The sequence below is a fragment of the Felis catus genome, chromosome D2 (genome assembly GCF_018350175.1).
Source record: "Felis catus isolate Fca126 chromosome D2, F.catus_Fca126_mat1.0, whole genome shotgun sequence".
Classification (NCBI taxonomy): Eukaryota; Metazoa; Chordata; class Mammalia; order Carnivora; family Felidae; genus Felis; species Felis catus.
In genome coordinates this window covers 75,937,685-75,964,941 of record NC_058378.1, presented here as the reverse complement: position 1 = coordinate 75,964,941, position 27,257 = coordinate 75,937,685, and the positions used below count along the sequence as shown (strand labels likewise).

Here is a 27,257-nt window from a genome sequence, read left to right as displayed (position 1 = left end):
CTCATCACCTCCTTGACTAACTCCACTCTCTCCCAAATCAGGAGTTTTTAAACTGTACTGTGCAGAGTTCTGGGTTCCCTGGAAGCAGAAAATGGCTTTCCAGTAGAGGCCAGGTGGGCAGGGTCCCAAGGATCCCCTCCCCTGTATCACCACCTCTGCCTTTATGCATTTTATACACTGGATTTCACAGATTTTGAAAGCTTCCACTACTGAAGTGAAGTTTGAAAACCACAGGATTAAGTTACTTTTAAAAATATTATCCAGTTCTAAAATTACGATTTTGGACTATTAAACCAAATCCTATTTGTTGTTATATTTACATCAAGCTTCCATAAAATTTCCTGAGACTTCCACCTTACCTCTAACTCAAGATCCTGAGGCTCCATTTCAGAAAGCGACAGCACAGCAATTTTGGTAACTTTACAGACCTCATGGTCTCCTGGAAGTTTGCCCACCAATGCTTTCTGCCGAATTAAAATAAGCCACCATGGAAGATCTGAAAGAGAAAAAGTCACACTAACGTCTGGTATCTGTAAAGTGCTACTATCCTAGCAAGCTGAAGACGAATAATCTAACAACACAATATACATTAAATATAACCCTTCAAAGTAAAGCACACGACAAAGATATAAAAATGGCCCTGAATATGGGAAAAGATGTTCCGTCTCACTCATAATTAGAGAGATGTAAATTAAAATGTAGTGATGCCACGTTTACCTATCGGATTGGGGAAAATAAAAGGTATGACAGCACATTCACTGTCAAGGCTGTGGGGACACAGGGAATACAAACAGGCAAAACTTTTCTGGAGGGAAATTTAGTGATACCTAACAATAAAACATATGCACTTACCTTAAACCTAGCAATCCCACTCTTGTGAGTTCACCCAAAGATACGCAGCCAGCCCAAAAGTAGGTAAACTCAAGTCTATTCATTGCAGCGGTTTGTAATTGCCAAATACTAGAAACAATTTAGCTGTCCAGACATAGGACAGTGGTTGAATAAACTGGGACACATCCTCTCAGTGGAATACTATGAAGCTGTAGAAAAGACATTAGGCATGTTCTAGGAACTGACAAGAAACGATTCCTGGATATATTACATGGATAAACTGGAGATACTTATAGAACAAGGATATAATGAAGTCATAGATGATTTATCATCAAATCAAAGTACAAAAGAGTATCTAGAGTGTGCCACCTTTTATGGAAGATATGAGAAAAAACACACACACTGCTGAGTTACACACAAAAATAAAAGAGAAATTAGAAATTAATGAGACTGGTTACCTACAGAGAGTAGTAGGCAGAAATATGATGCAAATGGGGGGAAATGGGGGAGATAAAAGGGATCAGGGGAAATGACAGTTCTCTGAGTATACCCTTTTGTATAGTTCTGACTCTCAGGACTAGGGTGATATTTCACATCTCCTCAAAAATAAGGAAATAGTTGCTTTCAACCAGAATGGGGAGTGGGGGCAAGACTAAAAACTAAATGCAAACAGCAACTTAACTCTAATACAAATGGAAAATGTAACCACATGGTTACAAAAAAACTCACCTAAATAACTCTGGAAAACATTATTTTTTAAGGATAAAGACAAAAAGAACTATATATCATACTGTACTCTGGTTAGTGAATTTGTTGGAAGGGCGTGAGTTAGCGATTCCAAAACCACTTTATGCGCACACTAGACCAAGCAAATAATATACTGAGACGAACGGGTGGGGTGAGAGGGGAGGGAGATGGTAAAACAAACTAATCTTTAAGTATAAGAAAGAAGGAAAGAAAACACCCAAGAGCCCAACAATGATCTTTCCAATCCAAATTTTTTATTTCTCACAAGATTTTTATTTTTTTTTTTTAAAGATTTTTAACTGAGAAATGGTCTAGAAAAGATGGCATGCAAATGCTATTTTTCAGTTCATGAGGTTACAGACACCCTTAAAAAAAATACTAATTAGCACCAAAAATAAAAATAATCAAAATAGTGTTTCAGTAATTTCTTGTGGAAAAGCAACATGATGGATATATATTCACCATACAAAAAATGTTCTTAAAAGAGATATATAGTATTTCAATTTCCCCCAAATATCAATCAACTCACATTCTAGGGACTGTGCTTTGAAAATGTGCTTAAGGCATCTCATAGATGCAAGAGTTTGGAAGAGTTTCATAATTCTTTATAAAGTAGGATGGAAATTTACTCCAAAGTTTCAAGGCTTTTACAGGCCATTTCATTATTCATTATCATTAAACATTAAGCAGGGACCTACCACGGGCTACGGAGTATTTTAGGCATGGATCAAAGTTATCAAGCACCTATCATATAATAAACCTAACACATAATAAATAAAGCACATAACACTTGTTCTTCAGAAAAGTAGGAGTTAGCAACAAACAATATACTGTTGAATGTCAATACAGTATTTTGTTGAATAAAACAAAATCCTTACTGTAGGATTCCTAACCTCACAGGAATAATTTCTGTTAGAGTGCTGGCAGTTGACCAGGCAGCCAACACTAGGAAGTCCTTTCCCCAGCTTATGCCTTCTAGCTGGAGTTGACTTTGGATACATTTCATATTAACACTGCAAATTATGGTTTTAATAAATAACAGCAATGAAAAACACAATATGCATAATCAAATGTAATAAATATCTTTCCAATAAACCACCTTATGGCATAGTGCCAACATATAAAAATATTAACCTTCGAACAGAGGTTTTGTTCCATGCATAAACTCACTTGGGAAACCAAAACGCATCATTTTTTTCTTTCATAAAAATACTGATCCTGCCAATAATGAAATACAACTTCCAAACCCAAACACATTTTAAAATAAAATATGCATACTTTTAGAGTTTAGTTAGCTAGTTCTACAGGAAAAAAAATATGAAAAAAGGTGTTCTTTAAAAATATATATATTATGGACTGAAGTTCAATATGTTTGGGGAGTTATAATGAAGATTAAATCTGAAAAAGTATAATGTAAGTGATCAAACAACAGAGAAAATCTGTAGTGGGCTGGACTTTGAGGTCAGAACTCAGACTGGAATTTTAGCTCACCACTTATTTATCGGGTACCTAGAAGCACAATACTTAGCTGACTTCCTGGTTTTCTTATTTGTACAGTGGGATAAAACTGCCTGCTACAGAGAATAGCTACGAGGATTAAATAATCTTTATGATTCATGTTATTGTTACTAAGAGCTAACGTTTACCAGATAGCAAAACATACTATAAAGCAGGTAAACAAAACAATGGGGTAGTGGTATAGGAATGGCCAAATGAACACTGGAAGAGAACAGAGCGGACAGACACAGACCCGTAGAATATGAACACCTGGTACATGATGATAAAGCGGGGGAGAGCGTGTAGGTCATTAAACGGTGCTGAAACACATACTGAAGCATTGGTGGATAAACAGGGCATCTGGAATCGGCTTTGAAATAATTTAGCAGCTGGAAGTGTGCGAACCACGGATTTAAAAAAGGCTTTTTTATAGCTAACTTCCAACCAATCTACAAACTGCATCAAAAAGAAAACATGAGGGGTGCCTGAGTGGCTCAGTAGGTTAGGTGTCAGACTCTTGATTTCCAGTCAGGTCATGATCTCACGGTTCTTGAGATCAAGCCCCGCATCGGGTTCCATGCTGAGCCCACTTGGGATTCTCCCTCTCCCTCTCTTTACCTCTCCCCTGCTCATGCTCTCTCTCTCTCAAAAGAAATAAATAAGCCTAAAAAAACTAATAAAAATTAAAAGAAAACATGGAAAGTAAAATTAATAGGGGAATAGATTTCTACTAGTTATAATCTAAGGAAATTGGGATGATGAAAATATTTTGGAATTAGTGGTGATGATTGTACAACTCTGAGAATGTATTAAAAACCACTGAATTGTACATTTTCAAAGGGGTGAATTTTACAGCATGTGGATTACATCTCAATTTTTTTTTTTAGTTTTTTATTTAAAAAAACTTTTTTAATAGTTTGAGAGGGAGGGAGAGGGAGAGAGAGTGAGCAGGGGAGGGACAGAGAGAGAGAGGGAGAGAGAAAATCCCAAGGAAGCTCCATGCTGTCAGCACAGAGCCCAGTGCAGGGCTCAAAATCATGAGACATGAGATGATCACCTGAGACAAAATCAAGAGTCGGATGCTTAACTGACTGAGCCACCCAGGCAGCTCCTCAATTTTTTTTCAAAGTTCCTTCTAAAAAAGAGAAAAGAACTTGTTAGGAATCTTACCTAGCAAAGCAGAGAATAAAAAACCAAAAAGTGTATTTTCTGCCCAAGACAAAGGTAAAACTAGGACAGCCTATTAATTCTTGAATTACATCAACATCACTCCAAACAGCTACCAGTTTTCACTAGTGTTGAAAAAACAAAACAAAACAATTAAAATTATCACAATGGAAAGAAAATGAAAATTTTGAATTGGACACAGAGCTATCTCCAGACAAAAATCACTGACTCTAGAAAACAAAACAAACAAAAACCTCATGGAAAATAATAAACTTCATTTCTATAATTATTTTGCTTTAGGTGAAACCGCACATAACAACCCTGTAAGCCTGAAAGTCTGGCAAGAATGAACATGTTAGGAACAGGGTTAAATGATCCAAAAATATGTTTTATAGTTTAAGAAAAATGTAGAAGCATCCAGTCACTAGTGTTTGGCAGTCCCAGTATGCATCAGGCAAAATTCTGTAATTAAATTTTTAAAAGCACCAATGATATTAATTTATATCATCATCCACCAGGGGAAAAAAAGTGCGGCTCAATGAACGCTGCCACATTGAGATGTGGATGTGCAGTGCGACCAAGTCAAAGGTAACTTCGGCGGAAAGATACTCTTTCACCTTTTTTTTAACATATTACAATGGGAGAAATAGTCAGTTTTGTAACCCTGGCTCCTCCAGGAAGAGACAGACAAGGAACTCTGACTTCCCCAGCAAGATAAGAAAATGGATTAGGAAATAATTATCTTGAAAAGGATGACCAGGAGGGCAAGCTAAAACAATAGTACTGGAAAAGATTCAGTTGTTTGCTCTATACAATAATTGACTCACTTAAAAGGGTAAAAACAATTGTGGAATAAAGATTTTCATCAAAAAAATTTTTTTATCCAATTTCAGAAAATGTTTTTACAGACACTCATGACCTCACCTCTGGGAAGTATTCCATCTACATGTTTCTCGACATGGTATCCATCCTACCAACATAATGATAAGCATGTGATCCAACGATGAGTGGCCAGCAATCCTTTTTTGTTTATATATTCTTCATAAAATTAACATTAACACATTCATTTGCTTAAAAATGTAAATGTTGGGGCACCTGGGTGGCTCAGTCGGTTAAGTGTCCGACTTAGGCTCAGGTCATGATCTCACAGTTCCTGAGTTCAAGCACAAAGCCTGGAGCCTACTTTGGATTCTGTGTCTCCTTCTCTCTCTGCCCCTCCCCTGCTCTCTCTCTCTCTCCTTCAAAAAAACATTAAAAAAATGTAAATGCTAACAGATAAAACTAAACTTCCTTTTGATCATTATTCCCCCTTCCACAGACATTCTTTATATCAAATCCAAACCCCACTTCAGGAGAACAATTAGTTACTATGCTTGGCACTAGTCCTTTTACTTACTTTTTATTTAAAAAAAAAAAAAAAATTTTTTTTGAATGTTTTTGAGAGAGACAGACAGAGCATGAGTGGGGGGAGGGGCAGAGAGAGAGGGAGACACAGAATCCGAAGCAGGCTCCAGGCTCTGAGCTGTCAGCACAGAGCTCGACGCAGGGCTTGAACTCATGATCATGACCTGAGCCAAAGTCAGATGCTCAACCGACTGAGCCACCCAGGCACCCCTGACATTAGTCCTTTTAATCTTACTTGAAAGCTTAAAGATGACATATAAAAAAAGACTATTTTTTTAATGTTTATTTTGAGAGAGCGCATGTGTGAGCACACACTTGCATGCAAGGGGGAAGGGGGAGAGAGAGAATCCCAAACAAGCTCCACGCTGCCAGTGCAGAGCCTAGTGAGGGGCTCAATCCCATAAACCACGAGATCATGACCTAGCCAAAATTAAGAGTCAGACACTCAACCAACTGAGCCACCCAGGAGCCCCTTAATTTTAGTTTTCATATGAAACATTCAAATGTATATTGATTTACCTAGAATTTTGAGAATGAGCTACTGATGGGTATTTAGTGTTGCTATTTAATCTTTTTCTTTCTTTTTTTTTAAATTTTTAATGTTTATTTCTGAGAGAGAGAGAGACAAGAGTGCAAGAAGGAGAGGGGCAGAGAGAGAGGGGGGGACACAGAATCCAAAGCAGGCTCCAGGCTCCGAGCTGTCAGCACAGAGCCCGACGTGGGGCTTGAACTCATGAACATGAGATCATGACCTGAGCTGAAGTCAGACGCTTAACCAACTGAGCCACCCAGACGCCCCTTATTCTTTTTCTTTATAGCGCAACACAGCTTTATCTAAGTATTTCCAGAGTATTCAGTTCAGCTTTCCTAGAAACCATTAGTCTTCCTTTTGCACTTCGAGTTGATGGGCTTAATATTTAATCACATAATTACAATAACGAGTTTAACAGATATAAACAGGTTTGGGAACAAGCACCATCCATGATCCACCAGGAGAGAGCGAGCTTCCTGCAGTCCCCTACCAGCCAGCAGCTTTCAGCCTTCAGAGCATCCAGCATATCCACCAACAGAGAGGCAGTGGGGGGAGTTGGTTCATCTGGTAAATGGCTTAAGTGAGATTCAATTAAAAGAACTCCTCAAAGAAATGCACATGCAATACATATTCATATGTGCCAGACAATTGAAGTGAATGAAATATTTGTGTGAAAAAGATTTTGCTTTTCCTATTTTCTTTTCTTCTGGCTCACCTTTTCCAAAGACTGGTTCTAATTTGAACTGGTTCAGTAGGGTAGGAATTTTTAAGACTTTATTTGCTTTTTTATTTATTTACTTACTTACTTAGCATACAACCATAGTTGTTTTTTCGTAGCATACAACCATAGTTTGTTTTGGAGGTTCTGTTTTCACTGCTCTTTTGGACACTTTCTACTTTCTCTGTATCTCTCTCCAACCATTCGTTATGACCAAAGGCAAAAATAAAAAGAGAAGTCTGCTAGGGGCGCCTGGGTGGCACAGTCGGTTAAGCGTCCGACTTCAGCCAGGTCACGATCTCGCAGTCCGTGAGTTCGAGCCCCGCGTCAGGCTCTGGGCTGATGGCTCAGAGCCTGGAGCCTGTTTCCGATTCTGTGTCTCCCTCTCTCTCTGCCCCTCCCCTGTTCATGCTCTGTCTCTCTCTGTCCCAAAAATAAATAAACGTTGGAAAAAAAAAAAAAAGAGAAGTCTGCTGTTGACTCTCACACATTTACCTCCTTTAGCTTGCTCGCAAAGAGTAGACTATATATTCCTGAGGACAAAGCAACCCTGCACCTCTCCTGGGTCCACTCCTCAGAGGAGAAGGTGGGAAATGCAAAGCAATGAGCACAAGCTGTCTTAACACAGTCCTGTGTAAATAGAGGGCCCAGCACAGCAGAGTCCATGACTACACCCACATGCAAATAAAAACTAACCCAAAGACAGATGGGTATTATATACTCCTAAGTTATTTGTCATAGAATATTCGAATACAAATATTTCAGTTCTTGAAGGGCTTCTACAGATGGTATCTCAGGGAGGGGTCTGCGTTCCCACAATATATATTGGAAGATGGAGACACACTGGTGAAGAAGGAAAACGAGCATTAGGAAAGGAGATTAGAGTTGGCTCACCTTTTCTTTCTTTTGTATCAAAGTGATATCAAGAATACTTACATGATTCTCTGTCATTTCAAATTGACAGTCTGAACCAATTTAAGTTAAATGACTTACTGCTCTTTATAGATTTTGAAGTTATGTTTAGGTGCATACCAATTTAAAATTGTTATACCTTTCTGGTGACTTAAATCTTTTGGTATTATCGAAATGTATATCATTCTATGCTTCTTGCCTTAAAGTGTGCTTCGATATTAGGGGCACCTGGGTGGTTCAGTCGGTTAAGCGTCCGACTTTGGCTCAGGTCATGATCTCACAGTTTGTGGGTTCAAGCCCCGCGTCGGGCTCTGTGCTGACAGCTCAGAGCCTGGAGCCTGCTTCGAATTCTGTGTCTCCCTCTCTCTCTGCCCCCCTCCTGCTTGCACTCTCTCTCTCAAAAATACACATTAAAAAAAAAATTTTTTTTATAAGTGTGCTTTTATATTAGTATACTGCACATCAGTTTTCAGGAGGTTAGCATTTGCATGATTTTTTCTATCCTTTTACTTTCAACCATTCTGTATACACATACCTAAGGTACTTGCCTTGAGAGCAGCTTGTAGATGGATTTGACTGTTCTTCCAGTACAAAAGCTTTGTGCTTTAATGGAGTTTAAATCCATTCATATGTAATTATTGATGTATTTAGAAATCAATCTACCATCTTATTTTTTGTCCTATCTGTTCTATGTACTTTTCTTGCCTTTGGGGGATTTTTTAAATTATTGCTGTTCTATTTCCCCCTTTATTCACATTTTACAATCTTTTATTATTTTGTTAGTGATTATATTGTAGGAGATGAAAACATGAACCTGACCTACAAAAGCCTTTTTTCTTTTCTTTTCTTTTCTTTTTTTTTTTTTTTTACACTAGTTTTACTAGTTCCTGGACAGGGGAAAGGACCTTAGAACACCAATTCCTTTCAATTCCTTATCATTTCTACTGTTGTGTATTTTAATTCTATCTTATTTTAAACTCCATATAAAGTCAAATTCCTTTAAATTTGCCAACATATTTACATCTCCTGTAGACAGAGATAGAAGGGATAGAGATCCCTTCCCACATCTCCATGCTCCATCTAGAGTCATTTACCTTTTGCCTGAAGAACTCTAGTATTTCTTGTTAGCAGATCCTGCTGGTGACAAATTCTCTCAGTTTCCGTTTGTCTCAAAATGTCTTTATTTTCCTTAACTTTTGAAGGTACAAAATTCTAGACAGGCACTTTGAAGACATCATTCTGTCATCTTTTGGCTTCCATTGTTTCTATCAAGGCTCACTGCATGCCTTTAAATTTAATGTGTACTTTTCCTTTGTCTGCTTTCAGGGTGTTTTCTTTGTCTTCAGTTTTCATCAGTTTCATTTTGAGGTGCCAAAGTGTGGTTTTCTTTATACTTTTCCCCTTGTGGTTCAAAGTACTTCTTAAAGCTGTGACTTGTATTCATAATTGGTTTTGGAAAATTTTTGGCTATTATCTCTTCAAATACTGCTAGTCTGTTGCTGTCAGAAACAGAATCTCTGACTAGTTTCTCTTGATCTCATTTTTTTGAATGTATGAAGTCTCTTCAAATGAGCCATCATATATTAACACACCATACATTATAAGAGAATCTAATAATTGAGATATCTTAATGGCTTATCTCAGGATAAATTATGCTCCAATTTGAAGGATCCTGTTTTTGGTTTGTTTTGTTTTTGTTTTTTTTAAATACAAATCTTTGGTAGGAATTCAAATTCAGTGGGATGTATGCATAAAACCTACTTCATTGATACCCACTGCATAAGCTATTAATTGGCCAGTTAGTACTTTTATATGAATGTGAGCAAGACTCTATAAAGGTTTTATGCAAATTTATAAATGAATTTAAAATTTTAAAGATATGAATCCATAGTATATTTAATATGTTTTATATTTAAAGCCATTTCTATTTTTTTTTAACTACATTAACAGAAATGCTCCCCCTCCCCCGTAATAGAAACAGATCACTATACATCTCTGAATACATTTTAGGGAGCATTGTACATCGAGTAAGTGTAATTGCAAGTAACACTACCACTATACCAGCACTGTTACTTTCAATCAGGTACCTAGCAGCTAAGAGTACATGACACTGGCCTTCTAATTCTCTTACCAACTCAAAAGCCAATTATTAATTTGTTTATCTTCCATACATAGTAGTTACTCAATGTTTCCTGACTGGCTGCTCTGTTGACTAGTAAAGGTCCCTCAAGTCTGGGTTTATAGAAAATTGACAATGACTCACAAAGAGAGCATCTAGGGCAAGAGGCACTTTTAATAGGCACCATTTCAAAAATACCAAATGGTGGAATCAGAAACATATTCAAGTCAGCTTATGATGCTTAGGATGAATTTAGGTCCCTGATAATGACCTGCCATAAAATGAAATAATCTCTGACACTGTATAAAAATATAAAATCTTTTGTGTCTGTAATAGTTTTAGAAAACTAGAAAAGTCAAACTTATAAAGTGTCATTGGGCAAAATGAATTTATATATAAAAGTACATTTTCAACATAACTATAGCTTACCTTCCTTAAAGTGCAAAGATGTATTCTCCTATGTTTATTAAAAACTTTAATGTATTACATATTTTCCTAACTATTAGGTATAACAAGTACATGAAGTATAACTGGGATTTCTACTCATGATGCAGGTTTGCCAACAGGAAGATAAATTACTGGTTGAGAGGGGGCACAAGCATGCCTCAAGGCTGGAGGCAACTGGCCCCTCCAAGAGGGGACCCCAAGCCCACAGGCTATAACAAACTTATGACCAACTCAATTCAATCAATAAGTTTCATTTTCTGCTCTGGATGGCTGATACTGGCCCACATCTACGTAAATGACAACTTACTGTATTTATCAAGAATCTCTTTTCTTAAACAATTAGGCCTGACAATAATTTGATTATTATCACTTCAGAATGTTCAGTAAGATAAAAAGTTCAAAAAGAATTAAAGGGGGAAATAAATATAGAAAGAACCTTTATAGGTGGTCCATACACACAGTCACTCTTAACGTAACAATCCTTTCCTTCTGCCAAAGCTAAAAATTTTAATATCACTGCCATATGAATCACTGAGAGAGACTGGAGTTTAAGAACAAATGGCTGGGCACCTGGCTGGCTCAGTCGGTTAAATGTCAGACTTCAGCTCAAGTCACGATCTAGTGGTTGGTGAGTTCAAGCCCCATGTCAGGCTCTGTACTGACAGCTCAGGGCCTGGAGCCAGCTTCAGATTCTGTGACTCTCTCTCTGCCCCTTCCCTATTCATGCTCTCTTAAAAAATAAACAAATGTTAAAAAAAAAAAAAAAAAAAGAACAAATGGCTTATAACTAGAAAATGGAATGGAAGGGGCACCTGGGTGGCTCAGTCATTAAGCATCTGACCCTTGATTTCAGCTCAGGTCACGATTCATAGGATTAAGCCCCCTATCAGGCTCTGTGTGGATAGTGTGGAGCCACTTGGGATTGTCTCTCTCCCTCTCTGCCCCTACTTCACTCTCTCTCTTGCTCTGTCAAAAGAAATAAACAAACTTAAAAAAAGAAAGAAAATGGAATGGTAGTGGAATAGCATAAGAGGCAAGCTGGCCCATCTCCTAAGAATCTCCCTGCCCGAAGATATGACAATCTGATTAGAAATGCGCTCGGAAACAAGAAGCTTGCTTATCTGACAACCACTGGGAAAGCTCAAAACTGTGGGTCACATTTGTGTGTCCAATTTGTCCTGCCAGGGTGGTGGAACCATCTGCACCAAGGAGACTGGAGCTCAGATCAGGGACAAGGGAGGTGACGGAAAATTCTGAAGTGTAAAGTGGTGGAAGAGACTGAAGGGAGCAAAGAGAGGAAGTAAGGGCCATTCAGCACCCACGTACCTTGGGAGAGAGTAAAAGGAAGAGGAGAAAAGCAGAAAAGAGTGAGAAGATGCCAGAGAAAGGAACCTCCTGCCACGTAGCTGCCTGCTTCCCAGACCCCAAACCATTCACAGAATAGGTCCCCTAAACTACCATTAAAGAACCTTTTAAGGGTTAACCAGGAACCTAGTCACCACTGAAAATTTTACCCCCAAGATAATAATTCTGAGACCCTCATGAATAACAACGTGAATATAAGATGACTACGTTTGAATTACATTTTAAGTCATTCCTACTTTGGTAGAAATATTAGGTCACAAATAATACTTCCTCAGAATGCTTCCTTCAAAGCAACTTGAAAAAGTACATGAAAAAAAGAAATCATCAAAACTTACCTCGAAAGAGGTATTTATTTTTTTAATTAAGATAAAATCAGGGGGCGCCTGGGTGGCTCAGTCGGTTAAGAATCTGACTTCGGGTCAGGTCGCAATCTCGAGGTTTGTGAGTTCAGGGCCCACATCAGGCTCTGTGCTGACAGCTCAGAGCCTGGAACCTGCTGCGGATTTTGCGTCTCCTCCTCTCTGCCCCTCCTCCACTCATGCTCAGTCCCCTTCCCTCCCTCCCTCCCTCCCTCTCAAAAATAAACATTAAAAATTTTTAAAAAGATAAAATAAGAAGTAATAACAGTGTACATCACAAGTTACCTTCCAAAATGGCTTCACTGAGATATAATTTACATACCATAAAATTCCCCCATTGTAAGTATACAACTCAATGATTTTAATAAATGTATGGAGTTGTAAAACCATTATCCCAATCTTCACACGTTTTTAAAAATGTGAGTTGTCAGTAGACAATAAAACAATCTACTTTTCTCACAATGCAAATGGATGCCGACAATCACATGGGTATTTAAACATAAGAAGCAATATCTAAAAGGCGTGCCCCAAGAACCAGGCCTCCAGTGGAGGCCGAGAGCACCACAAGGCTCTGCCAGACTTCTCTTTCTTCCCTCCAGGGCCCTTGACAGCTGGGGTTTTCCAATGGCTTTTCAGGAAAATACTGAGGCAAAGCTAGTGACACTCCACTCATTCATCTCTAAAGTAGGTTGAAGATTTCATGTCATCGGTGTCCTAGCCAAGTCTCTGCGGCAGACTAAAATCACACTTTTTAAACCACATGCATAATACATTTTACCATTTTAATGATGGAGACATCTTCCCCACGTCAACAGTGGAGAAGGAGCAGATGGCCAGCACAATCTGAATGAACGAGAGCTACCGCGGTGAACCGTGTCTCTGGCTGTTCAATACTACGACTAGTAACTCACTTAATTACTAAACCAAGAGCCTCTATTGCCACTTCAATCAAGATTCCTTACAGTTTTCACGCTATTCCTGAAAATCTCATGGAATATATATTTTTCTTTCTATATTCAGACACTTCTTACCCTAACTGAGCTTATCTTATCTTCAAAATAGATTTTTTTTTCCAAAATAGATTTTGATTTAAAGAGCTTTTGTGATCCATTTAAACCCTCCAGCCTCATGCAACCTCTTCATGGAGATCTCCGCGAAGGTACGACTATCTCCCCGGCATCGCACAGAAAACAGGAAACATCAATCATGTGGAAAGATCAATCATGCATCTTTTTTGCACAGCTGCTGACTCCGCCAAGAGCCATCTATCTCTTCTCGCTCTCTGCCCTTACCCTAGCCTTTTCCAGATTACCTCGCTCATTTCTCAGGCCTTGCTTCGGACATCGAGTCCCCAGGGCTGCCTTCCATCCGGGACCCGCACCCACCAGTCAGGCCCCTCTGCCACGTGCTTCACCACATCCCACACTCTTCTCCAGAAGCTGAAGTCTAATGAGCACACAGTGTGACTGGGTAATTAATTCTAGCTCCTGGATCCAATCCTAGACTCCTAGAAGCTTCGAGTTTTGTTCACCCTGTGATCCGCAGCACTGAGTGCAGACCATGACACGCAGTAGGCGCCCCATAATTATTCGTTACAGTAGTATTGCTGTATATTTATGAGCAGCCCTGCTATAGGCCAGCACGGGAGGACACAGCAATGAGCACAAGAGAAACAGCTCCTGTCTTCCTGGAGCTTATCCTAGGAGATGGGGTGAGAGAGGGCCATGAGAAAAAAGGAACACAAAAAATTAATGTGTAATTACAAGTGTGATAAGAGTATCATTCTTATGTCCCCCTACACCCTACAATGGATAAAAAAAAAAAAAAGTGTTGATATTTCATGGTGCTTTTCTCTCACCTATTTACCATGTTACATGTCCCTATTTTCTGCTCCTCAAATCGGTAAACCCCACTGATCAAACCAAAGTCAGACACATTCAAGTTGTCAGAGATAGCCTACATTACACCCTCGCTTGAACGTGGAACTGCTCGCAAACGTGTGGGGAAGAGGCCTTCCTCATAGTGTGACCCTATTTCAGAGACAGGGTCTTAAGGAGGTAATTACGTTAAAATGAGGTCATTAAGGTGGGTCCTAATCCAGTGTGATTGGTGCCCTTGTAAGAGCAAATTTGGACACAGATACACACAGAGAAAGGCCAGTGTGAAGACAATGTGAAGACAATGTGAAGACACAGGGAGAAGACAGCCATCTACAAGCCAAGGACAAAGACCTCAGAAGAAACCACTCGCCAACACCTTGACCTCGGGACTTCTGGCCTTCAGAATCGGGAGAAAATACATTTCTGTTCTTTAAGCCCCCCAGTCTATGGGACTTTGCTATGGCAGCCCTCACAAACTAATACTGTTCCTCAGTCACACCTGCTGACACTCCACAGAGCTCAGAGTTCAGTGACAGTCAGGAACAGTGGCATGGCTCACCCACGCCGCTGTTAAGACTGTCAATGACATCTGTTCAAATAAACTTATGTTCCCATCACACTAGACAAGAACAAAAATTCGTGCCTTGAAATGCAGAGAATAAGTAGGAGGGAAACAGGAGTGAAAAAGAGTTTAAGTACAGACATGTTATCCCCCCGCCCGGCCCCATCCTCTACCCCCAGAAGGGAAGATGCTCCCAGGGGAACATGCATCTCAAATCATTACATTAGATCCGGTACATCCAGCGAACGAACCTCCAACCGGCCGAGCTGATGGTGTGGCCAGAGCAAGAGGTTTAGCGGGCCTCAAGGAGGCCTGGGGATGAGGCATCACAGGGCAGAGAATGCAGGGAGAGAAGAAGGCAGGGAGGGAAGAAGGGTGGGGAACTGGGGGGGGGGGGGGGAGTGACGCACTGGGGTGCGGCTGCAGTTAGCTCTTGTGGGTGGTGGGTGAGGGAAGGAAGAGCAGCAGGGGGCCAAGAAAAGATGTTCCTTTGCTTCCTCCCCACTCCCCCTCTTAACAGCCAAACCTCAAAAGGGATGTGATGAGAAGGAGGGGAAAAAAAAGTACAGAGATTACTTTCCCTGCCTTTCTTACATTTTCTTTCTCCACCTCCCCCTTTTCCAAAGTCCTGGAGGACAGGTATCCCCAGTGCTTACCAACCACTTGTTCTGAGTCCAAAGGCAAGCGGTGCAAGGAGGGAAAGAGCATATAAACAGAGGCTGACCACAGGAGATGCCCATGTTCACCACCTCCAAAATGCCCACACTTTCACTGCATCACGAACTCATCGACCAACAACGTCTATCTGTTCATTGCTTGTATGAGACAACTTTGCATCGTCTGCCCAGTCCAAGGCCTCCTACTCTGATCAAAGAAGTAAACCTCTGGAGCGTAGTTGAACTTTGAGAACCAGGGGAGGCCCATGGCCCAGACAGCACCAATAGGAATCTCTTTTTAGGGGTCTGAACTAGACTCCCTACTCAATCCCTGATGGCTATAGGCAATCTCCGGGGGTTGTAGGGAACGGGAGCTATTGTTGGGCTTGAGGGCTGAGGGTATCATTTATGAGCAGAAATTTTGTCCTACATACACAGAAACAGAAAGCCACAAGAAGAGAAAAATAAAGGAGATACATAGGAAAGCGGTGCTCAGAGACCCCCTGCCCCAAAATGTAATCTCAGATCCTGTAAAACATCCACTTCTTGGTTTTGGTCCCTGGGGTTTCTAATAAACCTTCGTTTTCTGTATGCTGATAGGTTTATTTTTGCAACCAAAAGAGGCTTAATAAAATAGTGATAATTCATTAAGTACCTCCAGGTATATTACCTCATTTAGACTCACAATACTGGAGGGGGGGGGGGAGTAGAAAGGAGGGCAGTTATTTTTAATCTTGTTTTACAGCTTACAAAGCAGAGGCTCATGGGCATGGTGGCCACAGTGAATCAGCCTCCTGGGATACAAGCTTTGTAAAGTCTCCTCCAATGTTGGCTCTGGACTTGGCTATGGGACTTACTTTGGCCAATGGGATATTAGCAAGCTCGATAAACCTTCTCATACTGACACTTGTCTTCTTGGCACTCAGCCACCACCTTGGAGAAATGTCCAGGTATCCGAGAGACAGAGAGGACCTAAGGGAGGCCTTGTGTGTAAGAGAGGATTTACACGGGCAGAGATGCCCCTGGAATGAAAACAGATACCGCAGGCAAAATCCTGGGTGGACACGGTCACATGAATGACACCAGATGACAGAAGAGAAAGGGCAGAAGAGCTGCTTGGTCAATCCACAGTATCGTGTGATATTTTATGTTGTTGTTTTAAGGCATTAAATCCCAGGGTCTTAGCAATAGGTAAACAAAACAGATGTTAAGCAACCCCCTCTATTTCTCAAAGCTAAGAAATAAAGCTTGGATCCAGATCTCCTGATTTCAGCGATTTATTCACTGCTGTAGGATGTGACTGAAACTGAAGAAAAATAACTCAAAAGTTTCATAAGCTTCATTTAAACAATAGAAAATGAGTTTTAGCTCAGAACACTCAGCTATGAAATTATCCTGTCAGCATATAAATGAATTAAAAATATATTTATGTAAATGTGGACAGGTAGGAGAATGTTACTAAAATACTTAGCATGGTTATACAATGTCTAAATGCTTTTCTCCTTGTACCACAGAATTATAAAACTACCAAAGACAGAATATCCAACGATGCTTTTTTTTTAATGTTTATTTATTTTTGAGAGAGAGAGAGAAAGAGAGAGAGAGAGAATGGGGGAGGGGCAGAAAGAGAGGGAGATACAGAATCCAAAACAGGCTCCAGGCTCTGACCTGTCAGCACAGAGCTTGATGTGGGGCTCAAACTCACGAACCATGAGATCATGACCTGGGCCGAAGTTGGACACTTAACTGACTGAGCCACCCAGGTGCCCCATGGGACTATTTCTAACAGCAAAAATAACCCCCTAAACAATTACCCAAGGACAGGAAAAAGGACAAATTTATGATATATTCATACAATAGTGAAAATAAAAAACTAAAGCTTCATATATCAACATGGATAAATCTCAAAAACATCAAATTAAGTCGGGGAAAAAAAGAAGTAAAAAAATCCACAAACAGCTTAATAGTAAAGTCCCCAAATACAAACCTTAGCAACTTACTACTTAGGGATACATATGTAATAAAAGCAGTAATGAAAATCAAGGGAATAATAAACACAAAATTAAAAATGGTAGGTGCTCTATGAGCACCTGGGTGGCTCAGTAGGTTAAGCGTCCAACTCTTAACTTCAGCTCAGGGCTTGATCTCAGCTCCACGCTGGGTGTAGAGCCCACTTAAAAATAAAATAATAGGTGCTCTTGAAGGGAAGGAAGCAGGATACACTTGGAGAAAGGCACAGTGAGGGATCCAAAGACCTTGGTCATGTTTCATTTCTCAATTTGGGTGGCAGATATATGTATGTTTTACAACCTATACTGTACGTCTATAATAAATAGCTTTTTGTATCTATGATACATTTCATAATAAAAAATTTATTTAAGACTTTATTTTATTGTTTTAAGTGACCTCTACACCCAACGTGGGGCTCAAACTCATGACTCCAACTGAGCCAGCCAGGTGTCCTAATAAAAACAAATTTTAAAAAACAACCAAAGAATCTAACAAAGGAAAATTAGATGGTCTCCAGTAATAGGTGCTTTACAACACAGAGAAAGCAACCTAGCTCCCAAATGCATAACAATTTTATTTTATTTTTTAAAGATTCTATTTTTAAGTAATCTCTACATCCAATGTAGGGCTTGAACCCACAACCCTGAGATCAAGAGTCACACACTCTACCCACTGAGCCAACCAGGTGCCCCGCAACAATTTTATTTTAGAAGAGTAAAAAAGGGCATACTACAGAGGTAGCTAGGCTCCCAATTACACAGTAATTATGGTAAAGCTGCCTATAGTTTTTAACTCATTAAAACTGATGCCAAAGGAAAAATAGATATTTAAATATAGTACTTAAAATATTTCAGTTAGTCCTTTTCAGGACTTTTTGGAACCTGCCTATAAAACATCTCTTTTCTCATCAACAAAATTCCCTCTGAACCCCAGATACAAGTGTCTGTCTTTGAAGCAAGGGTCTGGTGAATAACTTAGACCTTTCCTCAGTTTGCCCTGGAAAGGGCCATACTGCATGCTAAGAGAACCATGCCCTTCCTTAGCCAGAGTTGATTGCATCCGGGATGGACAGCTGACCAAAGTAGGCCAGTCATGGCCTGCCACATGCCTATCTGTGCAGTCTTAGTCCTACCACCCTCTCCCTTGAAATCAGTGCAGTTTGTGTAGTTTTGTCAGAGCACCTACCACAATTAACAGACAATTTCATATTTATTTCAGTGATTACTGACCGATATCTGTCTTCCCAAACTGTAAGCTCCACAACAAGGGTGAAAACAGGTCAGTTTTTTCTCACTATTGCATTCTACCAACTAGCATAATTCCTGACACATAGTAGGTATTCATTTTTTTTTTTCTTTAAGAGGAAGAAAGGGTTGTAAAATTATCCCTCCTCCTCCCTCAAGCTTTATTTTTATTTCATGAAACTTACATGGAACTTTATCTACTTTGGGCAGACCTAAAATTAAGGCAAAGGAATCAAAGCCATAACAGAATCCACATTCATCCTCAAAGAAGAAAATATCATAGGATGCCACGTTAAATTTGACAAATTTAAGGACTTGATAGAAACATACCTGAATGAAGCTGAATTTTCCCAATAACACCTTCTACCAATCCCAAACAAATGGGATTCCAGGCAAGAAGTAGATCAGTAGCTAAAATAAAATAAGAAGCAATCATGAGAAAATATTCATCAGAAAACATATTAAAACAATAGCAGCCTATTCTAAATGATAAACATCCCCAAAGGGCAGTTATGAACATCCAGAACTGTAAAGCAATTTGTGAAAAAGCATTAACTCCGAGGTCTGAATTAAGGTTTCTGACATCAGGACGTGATGGGGAGAGAAATGACAAGCCGAAAATTCTACTCTGATGGGAGGCAGTACTTTGGCGCCCTGCAGTGGAGGAAAGAGGCTGGTACATTGCAAGAGGGCAAGTTAGAGGAGTTCTCTAACCATCCTGTGGCTCATAGCTAGTCCCAGATTCAAAGACAAGGCCTGAGAAACAGCCACAGAGATGTCGACTTGCTGGATCACACTCTGGAAAATATGTTTTCCCAAAGAAGCTTACACCAAGCAAAGAAATCCAGAAAGCCAGTGCTCTTTTATGTGACTTCTCTGGCAAAGGCAGTAAGAACCACTGCCATTTCCTGAGTGTCTACCATGTGCCAGGCATCCCAATCAGGGGTCCTTAGAACAGAACAGAATGCTTTGGTGACTCTTCTCAATTCTCCCAAGAATGGCACATAACTGATATTATTCTCCACGACCAGACAAGAAGCTAATTCATTACACACAGTGGATGTGTGAGAACGTCAGGGCTTAATTCTCTTGTGAGAGAAACCCAGGTTGCAAAAGTCTGTTAAATACACGGAGATAAATGTAGCTCTAATGGTAACTCAATAGCTGGAAAAAATTACCAAGAATGAAAACAATATTTGTCTTAGCAGGAAATTTAAATTACATTTTAATTATTACCATTTAAATTTTATTTTAGTGAAATTTATAATCAATCTATAACTCACAGGGTAATTACAGACTCAATAGTTCATAGTCTCCAAATTCATTTGAGTTTTGACTACTGTATCTTAAATGTCTTTGTTGTTAATGATCTACTCAGTGGGAGGCATATGAAGTTGACTCCTCTTTGGGCAGAAATGCAATTCAAACCAAACCTGCATGACTCATGGTCTGTGCTCTTAACCATCCTGCTACAGAACCTATACATGGAACTAACCAATAAGAAGATATTTACATTTTAAGTAATATGCATTCTTACTACAAAAGTAATACTGTACAAGATTGGGAGAAAGTATTTTATCACTCCCATTCCACCAGCCAGATAACTTATTTTGCTATGTTTAGGGTCATAGTTTGTGTGCATACCAAATCACAAGACTGCAAATATAGCAGTATATGCAAATTGTTTTTCTTATAACATGAGTATTGTCTCATGTCTTTAAAACACTCTTCAGGGCACCTGGGTGGCTCAGTGGGTTAAGTGTCTGACTCTTGATTTCAGCTCAGGTCATGATCTCACAGTTTGTGAGATCGAGCCCCATGTTGGGCACTATGCTGACAGTGCAGAGCCTGCTTGGGATTCTGTCTCTCCCTCTCTCTCTGCCCCTCCCTCACTTGTGCTTTCTCTCTCTCACTCTCAAAATAGATAAACATAAGAAAAAAAAAAAAAAACTCTTCAAAACTATAACGTCACAGCTACGTAATTTTCCACCACAGGAAGCACTTCCTCACTCTTGGGCATTTAAGTGATTTCTAGTTTGTCCCTATTATTAAAATATACTGTAATAAATGATGAACATTATGCAAATATTGTATTGCCTCCCTAATTAACAGCTTTAGGGCAGATTCCTAGGAATGAAATTCATAGGCGAAAACAAAAAAAATTTAAATATTCAATTCAAATATTCAAATATTACCAAATTGCTTTCTACAAAGGTTATATACCAAGTTAAGATTTCTGCCAGAAACATATAAACATGCTTGTTTTAAAACACGCTTGTGGCCATTCAGAATTTCTTTTTTAAATTGTTCTCATTTGCTGGCATCCATTGCCTAAATGATGTTTATTTTCTTTTCATTGCTGATAAAATTAAACTTCTAATTATAAAACTGGCTTATGTTTCTTCTATGATTTTGCTATTCATATTTTCTAACACTTTTTTTATATTCCTTATTGAGTCCCTTTTATATTAAAGGCATCAACTCTGACATATTTACAAATGTTTTCATTTCTTAATTTTTATACACAACCTTTTTTCATTATCTTTACACCTAAAAAGCTGTTCTTTACCCAGTATTAAATATTTATTAATTTTATCTTTGTTAATTTTTAAAAGCTTAACTCTACTGGAATTCACGCTGGTGTGTAGACTAAAAATACCCTGATTTCTTTTCAAAGAGTGTGCCAGAATCTCTATCAGGCAGTCCAAGTCTCAACATCTGCCAACACAGATGCCCCTCTAAGCAAAGAGCTCCAATCACCCATAACCCTTCACCTTGACCTCAAATGAACAGACCACAATTTTGTGACTCTATCCTTTGGGACCAAATGAGCTATAGCAATAAGAAAGAGGAAACAAAGTTAGAAGTAAAGCAGTCAGGAACAGTTACATAGAAGAAGCGGAACTTGAAGCATAAGTAAAGCAGCAAAAAAATAAATAACGCAAAGGAAAGTGCAAAGTTTGTTCTGGAATGTGTCCCTTCACTGGAGAAATGCTTATCAAGTACCTGCCAGGGACCAGGCACTGTACCAGCCTACGTAGGTAGATATAAAAATAAAGGAACAAGCTGTCTAGAACAGAAGACCAATGGCGTGGTGACGATGTGGATTGATAAGACTGGAAAAAGTAAAGTGAGGCCAATTGTGGCGAGATGTGAATAAAAAACTAATGAGTGTGTGCTTCCTGGAGACCAGGGCAGGCAGATAATGGCATAAATAAAACAAGACTGCAGCCAGGGATTAGCTGACAGTATTGACAGGAGGCGGAGACTGAGAGTAGGGAAAGGAACAACTAGATGATTGTTGCAAGGGTCTTAGCCGGACGGGACCTGGAGCTACATAGCTTGAGGGTGGGGTGGACAGTAAGTGAGGACTGCACAGGAGGTTAACAGAAAACACCTCAAAGAAAGCCAGGGAAGGATGGGAAAATAGTAAGCAAAAAAAGACACTGAAACAGCTCTTCTGAGTGGGAGAAGAAGGAGAGGGGGTAGGGCAAAAAGGACAGGGTATACAACAGCTGAAAGAAAAGGTTGGTGAGAACCTCCTAATTCAATACCCTTTTCCATCTTTGGCATTTTGAACCACAAGAACACATTAGCCATTCAAGAAAATTTTAACTTAAAAAAAAAAAAAAAACTGGAAAAACTATAAGGATGACCAAATTTTGTGCTCTAATGACTGAAAATAGTCACAGATAATCTTTGAGATCCAGAGAGAGCCAGTTAAACCTGTTAAGACTGAGTTCCTTGGGAACGCAAGCTGGTGCAGCCACTATGGAAAACAGCATGGAGGTTCCTCAAAAAACTAAAAATAGAACCACCCTATGACCCAGCAGTTGCACTACTAGGCATTTATCCACGGGATACAGGCGTGCTGTTTGTTTCAAAGGGACATGTGCACCCCAAGTTTATAGCAGCACTATCAACAATAGCCAAAGTATGGAAAGAACCCAAATGCCCATCGATGGATGAATGGATAAAGAAGATGTGGTATATATATACAATGGGGTATTACTCGGCAATCAAAAAGAATGAAATCTTGCCATTTGCAACTATGTAGATGGAACTGGAGGGTATTCTGCTAAGTGAAATTAGTCAGAGAAAGACAAAAATCATATGACTTCACTCCTATGAGGACTTTAAGAGACAAAACAGATGAACATAAGGGAAGGGAAACAAAAATAATATAAAAACAGGGAGGGGGACAAAACAGAAGAGACTCAAATATGCAGAACAAACTGAGGGTTACTGGAGGGGTGATGGGAGGGGGGATGGGCTAAACGGGTAAGGGGCACTAAGGAATCTACTCCTGAAATCACTGTTGCACGACATGCTAATTAACTTGTATGTAAATTTTTAAAAATAAAAAAATAAAATTAAAAAAAAACCAACAACAACACTGAGTTCCTAATGTAATAATCAAGGAGAAATAAGAACCAGAGGAGATATTCAAGGAGGAAAAGAAAACAGAAGATGATGAAATCAAAAGTACAGGTATAAAAGTTGCCCTTGAAAAGGAAGGTCACTACCTTTCTCCAAGTCTGGGAGAAGGTGAAAAGCTAAATATAGCAATGGAGAAGCAGCAAATGAATTGATCAGATGGCCTTGACTCAGTAAAAGCAGGAGTCAAAGTCATCTTCGCTTTAGCAGCAGGGAGGGAAGTTCGGAGGGAGATGGAGAGGGGCACCAGAGGCTTGGCTTGGCGAAGGGAATCCAGAAAGTCAATTTTTAAATGTTTTATGTGTGCATGAAACTCAGTGTTTTCAAGAAAAAAAGGTGTCAATCCATTAGTGGGTCATGAAATCAATTTTGTATAATGAGATCAACATTAATATCAATGAAACTGAACAGAACAGAAAATAGGGAAATTGCACCAGGTAAAGAGAAACATTTCATGAAACTTTTGTTTCTGGTACACACATAAGTATGTGCTCACTAGGTCATAATTTAAAAAGTGTTCCTTATTATGGATCTCAAACACTTGAGCATACTATTTAACCTTAGGGTGAGGATTCATTATATCAACTTTGTTGATTATTTTGCCCAACTCCTGCATGTACTAATATTTTTGATTGTTTCACCAAAAAGTTTTTGAGAGAGGGCTTATTTTTATAACCTTATACTTTGTGTATATTTTTCCATTTTTCCCTTAGTTTTTGTTTCACATTTTGAGACTGTGTTGTCAGGCAGATACACATTCAGGATTATTATACCTTCCCTGGTGAACTGCTGTTTATCAGGATGTAATAACGGCCTTTATTTTAAATGTTTATTATTTTTGAGAGAGTGAGTGCATGCACACACAAGCAGGGGAAGGCAGAGTAGGGGGAGACAGAGGATCTGAAGCGAGCTCTGCACTGACAGCAGAGAGCCTGATGGAGGGCTCAAACTCACGAACCATGAAATCATGACCTGAGCTGAAGTCGCACACTCAGTCGACTGAGCCATCCAGGCACCCACCTGCCTTTATTTTAAATGTTGCCCTTTGCCCTAAAATCTGGTTTGTCTAACATTAATATTATGAAAGAAATTACAGCAGTCATTAGAAAAGCATAAATATGAACATCAATGATCCAAACGTATCACTTCCACTCCTCCAGCCTTAGGGACAAAGTCCAAATTCCTTGGAAAGGGCTGCAGGGGCTGGTCTGGCTGGTGTCCACCCTCCTCTTGCCCCCTCCCTACCCCCCAGCACCCTGGCCTTCCCGAAACCACCCAGAAGTGTGTGCAGGCTGGGTCTGGAATGCTGCTCCACACCCACTTCTGCCTGCTTTTCATTCCAGACTCAGAACAAGAGTCACTGGTGTTCCCTGACACAATGCCCACTCCACCCACCCAGGAGAACTGATTAGGCACTCTTTTGTGGCCTCCTGAACCCTGTGCTTATTTCTATCATGGCACCTTATTTTGGTCTAATGCATCTGATTACTGACTTCCCTATCTCCCTGAACACGAAGCTCACGGAGACCTAGTCTCATCTAGCTTTATGTCCCCAATACATGGTACACAGCAGGTTCCAAAATGCTGAATGGACAAATGAAGGAAGATACAGCGTGGAATGGAGAGGCAAGTTGAGGTCAGGTAACTTACACTGAATCACACAGTGATTCACTACTTAAAGTGGCAAAGTTAAAGTCACTTGGTCTATTTCAGATAAAGATATTAGGGCTGACTGTACCAAATACAACACAGACTTGTCAAAATCAGAATACCACTTCCCACTTAGTGCAGGGCTCTTTTTTAATGTACCTCTAACACCGTAAGGTTCCCTACAAGACGTTCTTGAGTGTAATACCCTCATTTTACATTGGAACAGGGCTTTCAGCTCACCAACATGATTCCAGCTGCACAAGTCAGAACCTGGGAGTCATCCAAAATGTTTTTCTTCCACCCCAAGTCCTATCGATTTACTCCTCAATATCTGATGAATGTTTCACTTCTCTCCAACCCCACTGCCATGATCCTTGTCCAGGCCAAGACCTCCCCCATCTAGATCATTAAAAACGCTCTCATCAGCGGTACATCTGACAGGCTGCTTCACACATAACAAGCATGCAAATATTTACTGAATGTGGTGAGGACTCTAGATTTGGTACTGTGGGGCAGAGAGCTGTAAGTTGGGGGTGGACAACAGAGAGTAAATGCAGGGGTCATTCCATCCAGATGGGGCAGATTTGCATTGGAGATTGAATGTTAGGACCAGCGTGGAGAGGATGGACATGAGAGGACGGGCCTACAGCCAGAGATCCAGGTGACAGGACAGGGCCAGGTGCACAAGAGCAGCCTGGGCAGACACCGGAACCAGGAGATGAGACAGAGTCCAGAGACGCGGGCACGATGAGGGTAACGCCTGTGCTCCGTGCCCCAGGGGAAGAGTCTCAGCTCCACAGCTGTCTCTGAACCCCTCTCAGCAATAACTCCTCTGCTGTCAATGGAAATCCTATCCAACTTGTAGGTATTTAATAAGGATCAAATGAGAGAGAATAATGAGAAAGCGTCCAACACAACGTCTGGCACATAAACATTCAATAACTTTTAGCTCGAGTTGGGAAATGTAAGTGTTTAAAATTCCAGGTTCCTACCACTCAAATAGTTCCATAGATTATTTCAAGGTCTACATATGGTTTGTTGTTTTTTTTTTTTTTAAAGAGGAAAGGCAAAAAGGAAAAAAAAAAAAAAAAACTTCAAAGTTTTTACTTATTAAATCTTATGGTAGGACCAGAATTCCCAAAAGCCTTCTCAGAGTAATGAACGTTTTATGAGGATATAGCAATGCCTAGATATGCCCCCAGAATCCTGTTTCCTCAGAACATGAAACACGCAGCTCACAACCGGGTGTCCAGCCTCAGTCCCAGCAACCCAGTTTGGGTCCAAATGGCAAATTGAGCACCAGGGCCAACTTCCTCCCTTTCCTAAATCCTCTACACAGGACAGAGGGAGAATCTACAAGAGGTAAAAACCTAAAAAAGGGGTAAAAACATGCTTGGGAAAAAGACATGAATATTGGTACACTTTCCTTACGTATGTGAAAATAAGTACTGGGTCCTAAGTCATAAAAAACCACAGAAAAATATAAATAGAATGTATTGTATAACTTTTCATCAGCAACAGAAAGACACCTGACAAAAATTCAAGCTATCCAATGGAAGACAGGAAAAAGTGGGAGGAAAAAGAAAAAACAAAACCACATGTACATAATGGGAAACATAAAAAGGTAGAAATAACTCCTAACAATAATTATAATAATCTATATAATAATTTTATATATTATATAATTAAATAACATTACAATAAATGTATAGGTTATTTTTTAAATTTTATTCATTTTTGAGAAAGAGCACGAGTGGGAGAGGGGCAGACAGCGAGAGAGGCACAGACTCCAAAGTAGGCTCCAGGCTCCAAGCTGTCAGCACAGTGCTCAACGTGGGACTCGAACCTACAAACTGTGAGATCATGACCTGAGCAGAAGTCAGACACTTAACCGACTGAGCCACTCAGGTGAAAATGTATCATTTCAACTAACCAATTAAAGGGCCAATTGTTAAGTTTCAACTTACCAGTTTATTAATTCTATGCCTATTTGCCACTGGTAGCAGGCACTCATTTAATAGTTATTGAACCAAATGAATAAATAAGTAAAAGCAAGCGTGAAAGATTGAAGTGGAAAATGGATTTCTCCTACCAACTTTATCTTCAATGTTATTTCAGTATTATCTTCAGTGACATTTAAAAAGACTAACATTGGGGCGCCTGGGTGGCACAGTCGGTTAAGCGTCCGACTTCAGCCAGGTCACGATCTCGCGGTCCGCGAGTTCGAGCCCCGCGTCAGGCTCTGGGCTGATGGCTCAGAGCCTGGAGCCTGTGTCCGATTCTGTGTCTCCCTCTCTCTCTGCCCCTCCCCCGTTCATGCTCTGTCTCTCTCTGTCCCAAAAATAAATAAACGTTGAAAAAAAAATTAAAAAAAAAAAAAAAAAAAGACTAACATTTGTTTTTACCATATTTAGTTAGTTAGTTTTGAGAGGAGGAGGGGAGGGGCAGAGAGAGGAGAGAGAGAGAATCCCAAGCAGGCTCCATGCTCAGCTCAGGAGCTCAATTTCACGACCTGAGCCAAAATCAAGAGTTGAATGCTTAACCAACTAAGCTGCCCAGGCACCCCTGTTTATACTGTTTTTAAAGGAAGTCGCCAGGGGTGCCTGGGTGGCTCAGTCGGTTGGGCGGCCGACTTCGGCTCAGGTCACGATCTCGCGGTCCGTGAGTTCGAGCCCCGCGTCGGGCTCTGGGCTGACCGCTCAGAGCCTGGAGCCTGTTTC

General features: G+C 39.9%; 1 protein-coding gene across 5 annotated transcripts in view; it reads right to left on the bottom strand.

The window, feature by feature from the left end:
* The window catches only part of INPP5F (inositol polyphosphate-5-phosphatase F), an 89,356-nt gene that overhangs the window by 48,666 nt on the left and 13,433 nt on the right, over positions 1-27,257 (bottom strand). For all 5 annotated transcript variants that reach the window (XM_023241006.2, XM_045040757.1, XM_023241005.2 and 2 more), the window contains exons 2-3: positions 18,781-18,861; positions 360-496 (exon numbers count right to left, since the gene is read on the bottom strand). In XM_023241006.2, coding sequence (XP_023096774.1) covers positions 360-496; positions 18,781-18,861 — 218 coding nt within the window. The remainder of the gene's footprint in view (positions 1-359; positions 497-18,780; positions 18,862-27,257) is intronic.